At 36.0% G+C, this 16,647-nt stretch overlaps 1 protein-coding gene across 15 annotated transcripts in view; it reads left to right on the plus strand.

The window, feature by feature from the left end:
• The window catches only part of DOCK7 (dedicator of cytokinesis 7), a 234,727-nt gene that overhangs the window by 205,308 nt on the left and 12,772 nt on the right, over positions 1-16,647 (plus strand). For 9 of the 15 annotated variants that reach the window (XM_078451829.2, XM_078451832.2, XM_078451834.2 and 6 more), the window contains 6 exons: positions 870-884; positions 8,775-8,900; positions 10,897-10,986; positions 11,104-11,340; positions 11,685-11,828; positions 12,962-13,068. In XM_078451829.2, coding sequence (XP_078307955.1) covers positions 870-884; positions 8,775-8,900; positions 10,897-10,986; positions 11,104-11,340; positions 11,685-11,828; positions 12,962-13,068 — 719 coding nt within the window. Of the gene's footprint in view, positions 1-869; positions 885-8,765; positions 8,901-10,896; positions 10,987-11,103; positions 11,341-11,684; positions 11,829-12,961; positions 13,069-16,647 lie in introns of all 15 variants that reach the window. The other 6 variants (XM_078451830.2, XM_078451833.2, XM_078451836.2 and 3 more) reach the window with 2 other exon arrangements.

The following is a 16,647-nucleotide window of genomic DNA, read 5'->3' on the forward strand; positions in this document are numbered from 1 at the left end:
CTGGGCTCTGTTAAAATACTCTGAAATATCTTATTGAGCCTCCTCCTTCCCCATTTTTCCATTCCCTTCTCTGGGCTACCTGTGCTGTTATCTGCTACTACCATCATCTAAGAAGGAAGTGGAGTATTGATTATCTACTTTCGTATTCATTACTAGTCCTGCTGTACCCTCTGTCAGCTTGACCTCTTTCTTGCCATGAACTAAGCTATTCTAGATGAATTGATAGAATCTGAAAAACGTTAATCGTCTTAAAACAGGGCTGCTACACTGTTAAGCCACTATTTTATTATCACTACTAAAACATTGAAGTTGCAGGAGATTTATTAGGATTCATAATGGTAACAGGTGGGTCTTTTTATAGTCAGTTGTACATATACTGTCAAAGGAGCCTCATCTCAGCTTCTAGAGCTGTAAAGTGCAAATTACATGGCAGGTCTGGAATACCTGGAGCTGGTAGTTTGCAAGAAATTTTCATACATTAGTATCATAAGCATCTGAGCAAAATTGTGATTTCTGTTCCAGTTTACCCTGGGTAGTTCAGCAAAGCGCAACTCCGTAGTTAGAGATCTAATTCAGACACATTCATGAAACAAGCAGCTGTCTCTTTTTCACCAAAATGTGTACTTTCCCTTATTAGAGTTTTTAAAAGATGAAATTTTAACTACTAGGTTTTGAACAAGCAGTTTATAAAATTATCACAGATCTCAAGTGAAAGAATATGGTGTTTAAAATATCCTGCTGTCTTCTATTCGCGGAGAAGAATTTACGATATATGGTACCTTACACTGCTGAAGTTCCTTTTGGCCTTTTTTTGTTCTTTTGAAACAGTTTTTTTTATGACTTGCCCTTTTTTACTTTTTATTATACAGAGTACTGGCTGGGAGGTAGGTAATGTTTTAGTTAGTTAAAGACACTAATAGATTGATTTGATCAGATTTCTTATGCCAATGCTTTGCCCACATGTGCTAGCTGTGGGCATTCTGTTGCTATCTGCTATCAACTGAATTCATTAACCAAAGAAATTTTGTTAAAATACTGTTAAGTTATTTTAAGCAATTTATTAAGAGGTTGCAGGCAGTGCATGGAAATTCCTATGTTACACTAATGAGATTCTTTGGTAAATGAGCCACTTTGTCATCACTTTAGTTTGTTTTTATCCTTTGAAGCATTTTCTTTCATCAACATTTACACACAGATTTCTTTTTTTAACCATACTGTTTCACCTCATTTTACAGAGGTCGATTTATGTGTTATTGCTCAGAGGTGTAACTAAAAAATACCATATTTCATCTGATCAAAGACGCCATCAATTGTAAGACATACCATTATTTTATATGCCTTTAAGAAAGAAGAAAAAAAACATATTAAAGCACAACAGCCATCAGTGGAAAGATGAATGCTAACTACAGAGATATTAAAATGTGGGCCCCAAAAAACGTGCGTCTTAGAATTGATGAAATAATGTGTTGATTTGATCTGGAGTCACTTCACCTTGAGTAGAAGCAATACTGAAGAAGGAAATTCACTTTGTCATTTAAATTTTGTTGGCAGAAGGGATAAAGAGACTGAGAGAACATGAAATTTACTTTGACCTCCTGTACTGACAGTTTGATAATTCGTGTTTAATGAAGACTACATATGCTTCCTTTTATGTAGTAGGTAGGCTTTTGGAAAGTTCTATGTGAATCAGATTTTACCTGAAAAAAAGCCAGGAAGAATTGATTGCTGTTGTTTTAAATCTTTCTGGGAAGGAAAGAATTCTATAAACTGTGCCCTACTTTATGTTGACGAGGTAAAGCAAGGTATTAATCAGGTTTATTTTAAGCTAGGTATATTTGTACAGTTGTCTGCTTTGCCTCTCACTTTGAGGTCAGATTTATGTTGGTTCAACAGCGTAGGCTTTCTCTGGTTTTGTACTACAGTCCTTATTTGGGGACCCAAATAGAAAACCTTGGGAATAAACGTTGCTGCTATGTTTCTTTCATTTCTGAATTAGTCCCCACCTTTTGCTTTTCTTCAGATGAAGCCAGTCTTTTACATCTACCTTAATTCTCCAGATTAAATGCATATGATCTTATTAATATCTAATATATAATTCCTCATTTTTTGTGGCTCAGTGAAGAGATCTAGAAAGAGACTTGCCATGGTTAATCTGTGAGTGGTACAGTTCCTTAGGGATTTCCTAACATGAAATGAAATTAGCTGAAAAGTAGGCATGAGAAAAGACACATTGAAACCTCTGAGCAGTTTATCACTAGTCTGCTTGATGCTAAATCGACCCCTGAAAGGTATAATTTTCACTGGTTATGACATTAATACCATTCTGTCATCATGTTGATTGCATGGTAAAAGTCACACAGACTTTTTTTTTGTTTATATTCTTGTCACTGCCTTTCACTGGACTTTTAGCTTTGTAGCTTCTAAAATTGTTGCACGTTTGTTTTTTGCTTTTTCCCTTGTAAAACTTAAATGGATGCTTGCATTTTAAAAATGTGTTTGCTACCATTTGCTGCTTATTTGTTTTGAAATTTCCCTAATTAAAATGCTTTCTGTTTTCTCTTCTCTCTTGCCCCTGGTTGCTGACCCTACTCCCTACTTTTACTATTGTCTATTGTGGTAAGTTCCTATCTTGTGAATATTTTTCTTTTTGACTCTGGGAAAACTTCAGTGATTTCATTTTTTTCTGAAAGCTATGTTTCCTAGCTAATATCCTAGTATTCTCAAAGAAGTCTAACTGGTTTAATATCCAGTAAGGATGACTTATACATTGTAGAAAGGCTCTTTGAATTGGTAACTCACTACCTGACTTATAGCCCACTACCTGGGCTTATATATTAGTGTGTTTCGTTTTTCATTATGCTGTTTGATTTGGTACAAATTATTTGAGTTGGCAAAGCTTTTGAGGGATGTGTGTGTGTGTGTGTGTGTGCGCGCGCGCATGCGTGTGTCTGTGTGTAAAAGATAACTCTAAAACTTGACACTTAGCAGTTTGGTAAAGTGTTTAATCATGCAAAATAACAAATCATGAACTCTTCATAAATCATGGTGGCTGTTATCTGCTCTGGCAGTTTCAGTACCTTAATGGCTATGTAGTATTCACTTTTTCCCAAGCCCATTTATTTTTCTTAAAATAATAGGAAATAAAATGTTTTTTAATCATTTCTTTCTTATGACTACATTTTAAAAATATTTTTAGAAAAAGAAATACTGAATTTCTATATGGAAATTCTTATACTGATTTCATATTTTGTGTGTGTGTTTCATTTCTAAAAGATGTATTTATCCATGTGCCACAGTGATCAATTTCAGAGGTAGATTAATGCAAGTTTGAATTTTTCAGAATAATCAATCCCCAAACATTGGCTATAGTCATATGACACTTTTCTCAATTTTTTTCTTTTTAATTTTTTAATGTTTATTTATTTTTGAGAGAGACACAGAGCATGAGTGGGGGAGGGGCAGAGAGAGAGGCAGACACAGAACCTGAAGCAGGCTTCAGGCTCTGAGCTGTCAAAACAGAGCCCAACGTGGGGCTCGAATGAACCCATGAAGCATTAGATCATGACCTGAGCTGAGGTCGGACACTTAACCTACTGAGCCACCCAGGCACCCCTCAATTTTTCTTCTTAAAAGATAACATTTTTCTTTAAAGGGAATATCACCACCCTAGTAAGTATATCTTATATTCTCCAGAAAGGCTAGAGAAGGTGGGCTTATTAGCTTTGTGAAGCCAAACTCTTCCTGCTGGACCACTAAAGAAAAGTGGGGCACCCTAACTTTTGAGATTGAAGCACGGAAAAGGGCTGTGTCTTACCTCTTGTCATTTGGCTGGATGGACATGAATGTGAGGCAGTGTTTGGTTTTTATATGCTTTACGCCATGCTAAAGCTAAGTGAGATAAATTAACTTATCTAAGCAAGTAAAGGTAGAGCAGAATTGGAAACTGCAATATAATGGAGGTGGGGGTAGTCTCTGAAAGAAGGGAATGAAGAAAATTCCAAGAGCACAGTCTTTACCTCTGGAATGTTAAGTCAGATATTAAGAAAGTTAAGGAAAACATAATAGGTAGGAAGAATCTTATCTTCAGGAGGAGATGCCTTTTGGGTAGTTAGTGACTCCCTGATAATTGGTACAGACCCATGACTGAGCACCTGACAGTGCTGTACTGCTGATTGTGTTCTGCCCTTATGCTACTCTTCAGGAGAAAAAGAAAGATATGGACAGCAAACATGTACTGTGTAGATGATATTAGATGTGATTTCTTTTTCCCGGACTGGCCATGTAATGGTAAAAACTGAACCTCTGATAAGAAATGTAGTAGGATATATCTTAGAATATGTTCAGTAGGTGAATCACCAACCTGGTTATCATATTAGAGTATGGAAGGAAGGAAATGCAAGCATGCAAAAACAACTATGGTAGAGGACAGTGTTGTAACATAGAGAAAGACAAACCATAAGATGGGAGGTATCCAGTAATTCTCAAAAGGCTTACTCAAGGAAATTGTCAAAAATTACCAAGGAAAACATAAGAGAAGTGGAAGATGGCTTAGAGATCATACTGATGTCCTAGTGTTTGTGTATCAGTATATAGGGCATAGGGATTTTTATAGCTTATTTTTTTTAATGTTTTTATTTATTTTTGAGAGAGAGAGGTAAGTGGAAGCAGAGGAGGGGTGGAGAGAGAGGAGACACAGAATCTAAAGCAGGCTCCAGGCTCTGAGCTATCAGCACAGAGCCCAACATGGGGCTTGGACCCGCGAATGGTGAGATCATGACCTGAGCCGAAGTCAGACGCCCAGTCAACTGAGCCACCCAGGCACCCCTGGGATTTTTATACCTTAATTAAGAACTTGGACTTAAGGTGTCAAATATATTGGTCTTTAACTCCCAGCTCCAACACTGAGTAACAGTGTGACCTTGGGCAAATTACTTTTCCTCCTCTATAAAATGAGAGTGAAAAAATGATACCTATCTCATAATTGTGATAAGAATTAACAATGATGCATGTAAAGGGGACAGCCAGTGTGTAGCACATAGTAAGTCATTTAAAAATATTAGAGATTATTTTTATTGTTACTATAACATCATCATCATCATCATCATCACCGCTACTTATGTTAACACATTTTGGCTAATGAAGTCTAAGAGGTGTTATGTTTCCAAGCTGACATCTATGGCTAAATAAACTTATAAAAAATGTTTGTGCTCTATAAGAGAAATAGATCTGGTAGACGAGGAGGGACAGAAATTACCACTGTATGAAATAGTGGTATGCTTTTCTGGAAATCAATTACCTTGAAGAAAGTGTAGCAGAAAACAGTTACGTGAGGATAAAAGTTTTAGTAGTGATATTATTATAGAACTACACAACCAACTCAATAGAATGTTCTTGCTAAATAAAGATAACAAAAGTAGAAAAGATTTTAAATCCATTTGTCATAAGACATCTCAGCCATTGGAGACATGGATAGATGAGTAGATGGATTTCCTTGTCTGGGACATGGTTTCATCCCATGAGATTGTGGAACCAATAAGTAGAACTGCCAAGGAAGAATTAAGTTGGAGTGTGGAAATGATAGGAATCTCAGAAAGAATTCATGGCCGTAAGGAAAAGTAATGCTAGAAAAAAGAGAGGCAAGGTGATAGGAAAGTGGAAAACCAGTGTCATCCTGTGGTCCAGAACTGAGGAGGAAATAAAATGAAGTGAGATTTTTCCTGAGGAGGAAACTATATGTATAATTATGCTTTCATGAACATGTAGAGTCAATGGTTTTACACTAGGGAACTCTTTGTAAATTGAAGCTAAATTTCCTCAAACTCTTAGTCTTCCTTCTGCTGCTGTTCCCTCTCCCATGCTAGTGCACACACATTCATTCTCAGTTCCAGTAACTCCTCAGAGTTAACTCTGATCTACTCCATTCTACCTCTTGCACACTCCCCTTCAACTGCACTAGCCACCTTCCTGTTCCTCAAACATACTGGGTAGGCTTCTGCCTGGAATGCTTTTCCCCACAGGTCCACATAAATCACTCTCACACCTCCGTCACATCTTTGCTCACATGTCCCCTTTTGGTGAGACCCACCCTGACCACACTCTTTGTCTCTTCTGTTCACTGATTTCTCACAAACATCTAGAACAGTTTGCCGACATATAGTAGGCACTAAATAAATATGTGAATGGATGAGTGGTTTCCCTCACATTCTGTTTTGTGCCTTTCTACGACTTTTCTTTCTTTCTCTCTCTGCTTTCTCCCTCTTCTTTCCTTCCTTCCCACATCCACTTAGCCATTCTTTTGAGTTGTAGAACCCTGTGTGTCACCTCTTTTGAGATCTGACTCCAGCAGGATTAATCTTTCCTTTCTCAATACCACTTTTTATTACAGCACATGACCATTTTTACTGTAATTATTTTAGTATATCCTTTACTTTCTTGAGAGGCCAAGTCTTTTTATTTTTATTTTTATTTTCATATTACTGAGTATGAATAGTGTCTAACACATTATCAGCACTCAATACTTTTTTTCCTTGATCTGAATGTCAGTATGAGAAAGTAAATAAGAAGTTTAAGCCTACTAACTAGTTACAAGCTGCATTAATAAAATTCAAGTTTATATGGAGGGAGTCAGTGAGCCCACTAATCCCTGCACTGATCAGATCACATCAGCAATATTGTGTCTATTTCTGGGATTCCACACGTTGAAAGGTGGCGTTGAAAAACTGATAAAATGTAAACAAGATAGTAATTCCTATCATATAAAGATGATTGACAACTGGAAAGTTTAGCTAAGGGAAACAAGGCCTAATAGCAGTCTTCACATATTTGAAAAGCCACAATATTAAAGATTTGGAATAGTGTTTGAAGTTGGAAACCTCTGAGAGGAATAGAGCCAGAATAAGAAAACGTTAGTATTTGTGGTTTTTCTTTATTTAATTAATTTTTTAAATGTTTACTTATTTTTGAGAGGGAGAGACAGCAAGCTAGGCAGGGGCAGAGAGAGGGAGACACAGAATCTGAAGCAGGCTCCAAGCTCTGAGCTGTCAGCACAGAGCCCAATGTGGGGCTCGAACTCATGAACAACAAGATCATGACCTGAGCCGAAGTCGGACGCTTAACCGACTGAGCCACCCAGGCGCCCCTAGTATTTGTGGTTTTTAAAAAGTAGTAATGTATATCTACACATGTGTATGACATTTTTGAAACCTAACTATCACAAATCGTTGATTTTCTCAAATGCCATTTTCACTTTCCATGCAGTGCCTTCATTCCTTATGTCAAAATTTGCTGTTATATTATTTTATTGACTTACTGATGGTTTTAATCAGAATTTAATACCTTTTTGTCTACAGAGATTTAATTTGCTATAGAGCTTAATTTTTATGCCTATTAAATTTTGAAATAACTAAAAAAATTTTTATTTTTAAAATTTTTATTGTGGGAGAGAGAGAGAGTGGGGGAGGGGGGCAGAGGGAGAGAGAGATGTGAGGCTTGATCCCACAACTCTGGGATCGGGACCTGAGCCAAAAACAAGAATCGGATGCTCAACTGACAGAGCAACCCAGGCACCACCTGAAAAGAAACTTTAAATTAAAAGCCTCAAGTTTCTTTAGTGCCAAAGACATTTTTTTCTTCAAAACTGTATTTCTTCTGGGTAAAAATGTGGGGATATTTTTAGTCACTGTACTTTTTTTTTTTTTTTTTTTTTTTTGGGTATTAAGGATCAGAGTTTTGCTTAATTATCTGTTTAATTTGTGACTTATTTTACATATCCTTTTGCCTTCCAGTAAGAACTCAATATAGGAAAAATAAGTATAAGACAGATTAGGCTTAAAGAGAATTCAGAGGTTTCTGAATACTAATGTGTGGCTCTGTATATAGGCACTACCATAAAATCCTTCTGAAATATCATTGTAAATGAACTGTAAAGACTGCATAGAAAGCTTCCAAATATTTTATCTTTATTGAAGGAATTTGTTTTCAAATGCACTGTGTAAGAGTTCAGATGATCTTAGTGTACTTTGTACTTGAATGTGTGGTTAATGCATGCAGTAGGTGGTTTGGGGACTTTAGAATAACCAACTCATGTCAAATTTTTCTCTTTTTCTCTTTCATTCATGAATTTTCCCCTTTATATTCCATTTTTAGTTACTCTTCCACGTATAAATATTTTTATTGGCAGAGGGATTCCCTATTGTAAATTTTTTATGTCAGGGCTTCCTGATGGTCTTGACATTTACTGTCTCCTCTGTGCCAGGTGCTATATACCCGGCTTTTAACTTTCATGATCTCATTTATTACATTTGTAAAGGGATTATATATAAAGGTAAATGCTAACTAAAAATATCAGTGTTATTTTTAAATTTAACTTTATTTAGTATGCTGTAATTTCAGAATAATTAAGACACAGTTCATGGTATCCCAAGCATCTTTTCTTACAGTAAGGAAAATAATTTATCTCAGTTGCGTAGGGACTTAAAAACACAGACCAATTTGAGGTGGTCACTTGGTACAAACTGTGAAAAACCTATACCATATGTGACTTAGTCACTTGATAAAAGTCCTAATTGCATAACGTTATTTGTTAGAAAAAATGAAAAAGAAAGATTATTTACTTCGTTTTAAGTTCATTTGAGAAATAAAATATTGTAATTTTAAATTAAATATTTTTGCAGTTTTTGAGAATTTTATACCGTAGTAGCAATCTAAACATAATGTAAAAAACAAAAAAACTTTGTATTAAGGTTTCTTTGTTTTCCTACACCTAGGATGGTAAGCGGATGTTTGGCACCTATTTTCGTGTTGGTTTTTATGGAACCAAGTTCGGGGATTTGGATGAACAGGAATTTGTCTACAAGGAGCCTGCAATAACCAAACTTGCGGAGATCTCTCACAGATTGGAGGTGAATGCTGCAGTAGTTTATAAATGTCATCTTTAATTTGTATTTTCTATGATGAATAGACTGTCAGATCCAGATCTAATCATTTAATAAGCCAGATCATGCCAAACTACTCCTTTACAAAATAAAGATTTTTTGATAGGTACAGTAATATGCTTTCTAATCCTTCAAATCTTTTATGGCAACAGTAAAATAATATTAACTGCTTCTTTTTGAGGCTCTATTTTCACATCTGTCTTAGAAGGCCCTACACCCTTCAGAATTACTGTGATTTACAGAGAAATGTGTATAGTATTATCTGCACTTTGTAGAAAAAGACATAAGCAGTTACATAGCAACTAATAATAGAATTGGAACTAGAACCTCAAGAAATTTCTGACCCAAGTGCATTATCTCTTTGGCCTGATTCCCAGGGAGATTCCTTTAGGACTTAAAAGCCTGAAATCACACCCTGAAAACACTTCTTAGAACCCCTTAACCTTCTTTTTCACTCCTTATTCATTTTCACCAAGATGATAAATTTTCATATTAAGAGGTTTACCAATCTTCTCTGCTGTAGTTACTCTTTCCAACCTTTCTTTATTCTTTTTACTCAAAAGGCAGTCCAGGACTAGAAAGCACCGGGCATCATCTAGGAGATTGTTTGAAATGTAGAGTCTCAGACCCTACCCCAGACGTTCTGAACTCATTCATATGTGGAATTTAAGAAACAAAAAAGATGAAGATAGGGGAAGGGGGGGAGAAAAGAGAGGTGGGGGGAGGCAAACCATAAGAGACATTAACTGTAGAGAACAAACTGAGAGTGGATGGGTGATGGTAGGGCACTTACGGGGCGCCTGGGTGGCGCAGTAGGTTGAGCCATCCGACTTGAGGTCAGGTCATGATCTGGCGGTTTATGAGTTCGAGCCCCACATCGAGCTCTGTGCCAACAGCTCAGAACCTGCAGTCTGCTTCAGATTTTGTGTCTCCCTCTCTCTCTCTGCTCCTCCCCAACTTGTGCTCTATCTCTCTAAAGTAAATAATAAAACATTAAAAAAAGGGGGGGGGCACTTGTGTTAAGCACCAGGTATTATATGTAAGTGATGAATCACTGAATTCTACTCCTGAAACCAATATTACCCTATATGTTAACTAATGAGAATTGAAATAAAAACTTGAAACAAAAGAAAAAAATTCATCATTTTTAACAAGATCCCCGGGTTATTTCTATTCACATAATAGTTGGAGAAGCAATGTTCTGGGGCTTGTTTTTATTCTCAGCTGATGTTAATTTCTTGACTGTTACATGCTTGTGTTCACCTTCCATAAATTGGCTTAAAGTGTGACTTTTTATTTTTTAAGAGCTAAATAAGTCTTGGGAAATGCTGACATGGTGTCTTCCAAATTTACTCAATCATAAAACTTATCTTTGAGGGAAGAGCAGGGGTTCTCCTTTGAAGATTCAGATTTAATTTTTCCTATTGAATATCTCCATCCATTGCCCATGCTGCTACTCAGTGTTAAATGGCAAAGTTACTACATTCTTGACTGGGCTGACTTTTCAAAATCTAAACCAGTATAAAACTTTCAACAGATCAATGCCTTTATTTGAAAATTCTGGAATATTAAATCATTCATAAAATGAATGCTGGTTCATTGACCCATATCTGTAAGAAGTCAGGCCACATCAAACTCAATAGTAAGATTCTATACATCAAAGATACTGAGCTTCTTTTGTTTCTGCTTTCTGTTCCCTTTTTGTTTTTCTTGAGGACCTCTTATGGAATCCAGTATTTTTATTGGAGAAAATTGTTATTTTATTTTGTGTTAAAGTGAGTGATGGGAATAAAATCAGATTAATAGGCTAAGTATAATTTTTGTGAACCTAAATAATTATTTTGTAATTATTCGGATGGTTGTACATGAACTTAGCCTAATTTTGGTCAGAAGTCTCCCTGAGAGGCTTTCTCTACTCTCTAATGTTAACTTCATGTAAAAGGTTTCTTTTTCTTTATTGTAGGGATTTTATGGAGAAAGATTTGGAGAGGATGTGGTTGAAGTAATCAAGGACTCTAATCCTGTAGACAAGTGTAAATTAGATCCTAACAAGGTATGGTTAATTAGACCAGAATGTACATACGTATATCTCTGAGACTGTGGTTTTGAGGGAGAAGGACTAAATGATGACTTAACAGTGAGAAAATGAAGGGCTTTTTTTCTTTCCTAGGCATACATTCAGATTACCTATGTGGAGCCATACTTTGACACATATGAGATGAAGGACAGAATCACCTATTTTGACAAAAATTATAATCTTCGCCGTTTCATGTACTGTACGCCCTTCACTTTAGATGGCCGTGCCCATGGGGAACTTCATGAACAATTCAAACGGAAGACCATTCTGACTACTTCTCATGCCTTTCCTTATATTAAAACAAGGGTCAATGTCACTCACAAGGAGGAGGTAAGTCCCCAAACAGGGAACTAGGATTAATGAAACCAATACATTGCAGCCATGTGAGAACAGTGTGGATGTAGCATTATGTACTGCCCCTCATGTGTAAACGTACTAGAAGTTTACCCATTTTTGAGTCATTAATTTCAGCTTCTTTTCTTGGTCCCTAGTTTACCCTTAGTTTATGCTTTAAAAGGTTGGTTTTTTTTTTTTTTTTTAAGGCATCCAAAGTTTGGAATTATGTTACTGGACAATAATTTATACTTAGTCTCCACTTTTTAAAAAATTGATTATATATAAAGCTCATTAAATAGTTTTCAGTCAGGACACTGACCTAATGTTATTTCATCCAGATCATCTTAACCCCAATTGAAGTTGCTATTGAAGATATGCAGAAAAAGACTCAGGAGTTGGCATTTGCAACACATCAGGATCCAGCAGACCCCAAAATGCTTCAGATGGTGCTCCAGGGGTCTGTAGGCACAACAGTGAATCAGGTTAGTGCTTTTTGCTAGTACTCTGTAAATTCCGTCATAAGTGGAATTGGGAATGATGTCATGATTACATTTCACAGAGATCACAGGTAAGTGTCAGATCAGGCAGAAAAAGATTTGTGTTAGAAGTGGTTTGCAGAAGTCACAAAGGATAAATGAAGATAGACTGAAAAACAAAAATCTTTTTAGTATGATCTGTCACTAAGGTTTTCATGCCTCCTCCTGTACTGCCTGTATTTGTCTACCCATCTGTTCTCAAACATTCTATTAAGAAGGAACTGATTCACTTAAAATGGCCTTTCCTTTAAAATCTTGTCCTACATGAACGTGATCTAAAAAGGCCTCATTTTCAGAGCTACGTACAAACATGCGAATGCCTGCCCCTTTAGTACTCCCTGGTGTTTCTTCTCCACATCTCCTTCACAGTGAGTCATGAGCAGGAAATAAATAATGTGGATTCGCTTTGAAAGTTTTAATAACATACGTACGTATTATTGTTGTTTTGTCATATACAGATTAGAAGCCATCCCCATTATCTCCTTGTGATGGGTTCATTCAGCTTCTCTTGCTGATGATTAGGGAATATTCCAGGGTAAGGTAAAATCCAGAAAGGCTTCAAGTAAGATTTCATATTATGTATCTTATATTTTAACCAAAAAGTGCCCTATCAATACTGATACTGCCCTATCGATACTGATTTACTTCAATACTGAAGTAAATATTTTAACACCTTTACCCCTAAAAACATACATGATTTGGGGGTTTTACTTCCAAAAGGTATAACAGTCACAAAAGGTCATCTCCAACAGCTGACTGCATCCAGGATAAATTATGGAATATAAAAAGTACAAAGCACAATGCTTCTATGAATACGATAGTCAGTCCTGGAACTCCTCTTTTCTTTGAAAAATGCACTAATTTAATTGCAGTACTTAAAAATATAAAATTTGGCATTAAGAGAAGCTGCAAATCAATTGCCAGAATCTGTCTGTGAGAAGTTTTAATATAGGCATAGACGTACATGCATTAAGCTTAAGTGGAACCATCTCATTGCTAAGAAAAAATCATTTGGGTAAATTCTACCTCTGATTTTAGAGAAGACCAAAACACACTTGTTTTATGTTCTTATTTTACAGGGGCCTTTGGAAGTTGCCCAGGTTTTTCTATCTGAAATACCCAGTGATCCAAAACTCTTCAGACATCATAATAAACTACGACTGTGCTTCAAAGATTTTACTAAAAGGTACTCAAGACTTCCTACATAAAGATCCTCACATTTGAGAATGTCCAAACCACAGAATGGTATAAAGTCCTTAAGGGACTATTCAAAAGAGAGAATCTAGGAAAGCATCTCACAGTGAGAAACAGTTTGTGCGTTACTTCCTGTTCCTTCCGGGCCTCTATGTATCCCCCCCTACATATCCAATACTCTGTAATGCCATATTTTTTATTTTAAAGATTAGAAGAGCCCAGACTCAAAATTTTTTTTTAACTTGAAACTATTATTAGACCATTTAACTATTTAACCTGAGAATCATTATTTATGGTGAACCTTCAATGGGAAAGTTTTGGTTTCCCTTCCCTCAGGAAACACAGAAGCAACAAACGTGGAAGCAAAAAATTTATGTTCAGATCTTGTCTTTGTAATCGTGTGTCCTATTCCAGGTCACTTAATCTCTATGATCCTTTATTTTCTAATATGTAAAGTAAGGATAATAATATCTGCTTGTGCAAGTTAAGTGAAATAATATATGGGTGTGTCGGGGTCCCCAAGACCACCCCCAGTTTTAACGATTTGCTAGGAGGACTGACAGGACTCAGCATATAGATGTAGTCATGGCTATGATTTGTTGCTGTGAGAAGGGACAAAGTAAAACCTTCAAAGGAAAAAGGCACAGTGAAGTCTTGGGGAATCCAGCTGTAGGCTCCACAATGCTCTCTTAGGGGATTTGCACAGGAGCTCCTGACGCCTCCAGCACTGAGCTGGGATAGCATGTGTGAAATGTTGTCTACCCAGGAAGCTCAGTAGAGACTCAGTGCCAAGATTGTTGCTGGGGGCTGGTCACATAGACACCTTCTCCCTGGTATCTACCAGAATTCCAGACTCACAGAATGAAAGCAGGTATTCAGCATAAGCCATAATGTTTGTGTAAATAGTTTAGGCACATTGAGCCGCTCTTATCTTCTGGGAATGATTACCTCCCAAAGTCCAAATTCCAAGACACTAACCAAGTGCCATCCTTGCAAACAGGCCTTCGAAGGATAGCAGTCTCCAGCCTACAGTTAACTCTTTTCTGCACAAATAATATTTGGCACATAATAAATAGGTGTTTAGTAAATATTAAATTTTGAAACAGTAGGAAAAACAGTCATTTATCAACTTGATACTGGTTCCTGCTTTACTAACACTGAAAGCAAAATAGAGAGAATGATTAATTTTACATGGTCATGCCAGGGAAGATTGCACACAGGAGTCGACATTTGATATGGACCTTGGAAGGAAGAATATTAGTTTTCAGACAGATACAGGGAGAAAGCATATACTAAATAGAAGAGAGAAAAAGAAAAACCAGCATGAGCAAAGTTCAGAGTCTCTTCAGAGAAAGGTGAATAGTTTAATGAAGCTGGAACCATAAAATCTGTGAAGAGAGACAGTCGAATACTGGGTAAGTGGACTGGGATTAGATTGTAAGAGCCTTGTGTACCATTAAGTAAATGACTATCACCTAATAAAGTAGCATCAGAACCCAGTCTTTGACTCCCTGTTGTGCTTTCTCTTATCAAATCATTCATTGAACAGCTTTATCAGGGGTAGAGATAATTTTATATCAGTTTTGTCATCAGAAAATTATGAGGAATGCTAACATAATCAAGTATTTTAAGACGGAATTTCCCATGTTCTCATTGCAATAGCTATCATGAATTCCTATCAGTCTCTCCTGCCTGAACATGGTGAATATCTTTTAAAAGACTTCAAAAAGCTTCACTGGAAGTCTGAGATTCCATAATCTGATTAGTGGCCTAGACCCCTTCTAGGTTTGATTTTAGGAAGCAGCAGGAAACAGCTCCAAGTATATGAAGTAAATGAACTGTGGTAGTGAAAGAAGGAAATCTGCTTTATACCTGTAAAATTGACTAATAGCTGGCATTAGTTTTATTATTAGGAAAGTTTCAAATAATAACCAAAAACACCCTGCTATCTGTCAGCCAGATGGTCTTGGAACAATACATACTTCTCTAGGTCATACACATTTAATTATAGACAGATACGGCTTTTCTTGCCATTATTTGGAATTTTTACATGATTACATTCATATATATCCTCCTCTGTGCATATTGATGATAAGGTAATGAACTTTTGTAGTGTGCAGGTCTCCTTAAGTGTTACCAACTGTAGAGAAGGTTTTCTTCATTTTAAATGACAAAAAGGCAGAAACACCAAACAAACTATAAAATATAAATCTTATCAAGAAAATTATAGCCTTTTTTATTATTTATTATTTTATTAAAGTCATGCTACCTTTTGTGTTACCTTTAATTTTTTATATCAGTATGCATATATATTTATAAAAATTCACTTACAATATACATAGAATTTTTTGTTTTTCAGTTAAAGTTAAAACTTTCTAATGGTTACTTTATTTCATCAAATGTTTGAATTTAAGTTGAATTTAAGCGTGATGTAGTTATCCAGTGTGTTGGATTTTTTAAAATATTTTTTATTATAGTCGACACAATGTTTCGTTAGTTTCAGGTATACAACATGGTGATTTCCTATACCTTATGCTGTGTTCTCTACAAGTGTAGCTACTGTCCATCACCATACAATGCTGTTACAGTATCATTGACTATGTTCTCTATGCCATTCTCTGTGCCTTTTGTGCCTGTGACATATTCATTCCGTATCTGGAAGCCTGTACCTCATACTCTCCTTCACCCATTTTGCCCATCTTCCTACTGCACTTAGATCTGATTCTGCTCTTTTGTTGTTGTTGTTCATTTGTTTTTTAGATTCGACATATAAGTGAAGTCATATCATTGTCTTTCTTAGTCTGACTTATTTCACCTAGCATAATATCTCTGAGTCCATCCATGTTGTCACAGATGGCAAGATCACATGCTTTTCATGGCTGTGTAATGTTCAATTGTTTGTATATACCATATCTTACTTATCCATTCATCTATCAGTGGACACTTAGGTTGCTTCCATATCTTGGCTAATGTAAATAATGCTGCAATAAACATAGGGGTGTATATATCTTTTTTATTAAATGTTTTCATTTACTTGGGGTAAATACCCAGTAGTGGGATTATTGGATCAAATGGTATTTCTGTTTTTAATTTTCTGAGGAGCCTCCATACTATTTTAAGCATGAAATGACTAAGCCAAAGTACACGAACATTTTTACGAGCCCTTAATACATCATGCGTTGCAAAAAGTTTCTAAGTATCAAACAGTGCCAAGTATGCAAGTGTACTAATCTCAGCACACCTTGCTTTAAGTAATGCCATTTAGGTAGGGTATCTCTTGTTAATCAGTTTAAATGGTACTTTCGTTTGCATTCTTTTATTCCTAAAACCAGTGAACACTTTTGCATGTGTTTACTTCTTATATTTTGGGATTTATATTTTAAAACTAATTTTCATTAAATCTTAAATGGATTTAATATTTATAACACTTGTTATTAAAGAACAGGGAGAAAAAAAAATCATGTTCCTACCCACCCTGCTTAATAACATTATCATTGCTTTGAGATCACCTCCTCATATGTTCTTTTCTGATAGCATCTCTACTTTCCTTTAGAGGTAACCACTATCATGA

The sequence above is a fragment of the Panthera onca genome, chromosome C1 (assembly GCF_046562875.1).
Source record: "Panthera onca isolate mPanOnc1 chromosome C1, mPanOnc1 haplotype 2, whole genome shotgun sequence".
In the NCBI taxonomy this organism is placed as follows: domain Eukaryota; kingdom Metazoa; phylum Chordata; class Mammalia; order Carnivora; family Felidae; genus Panthera; species Panthera onca.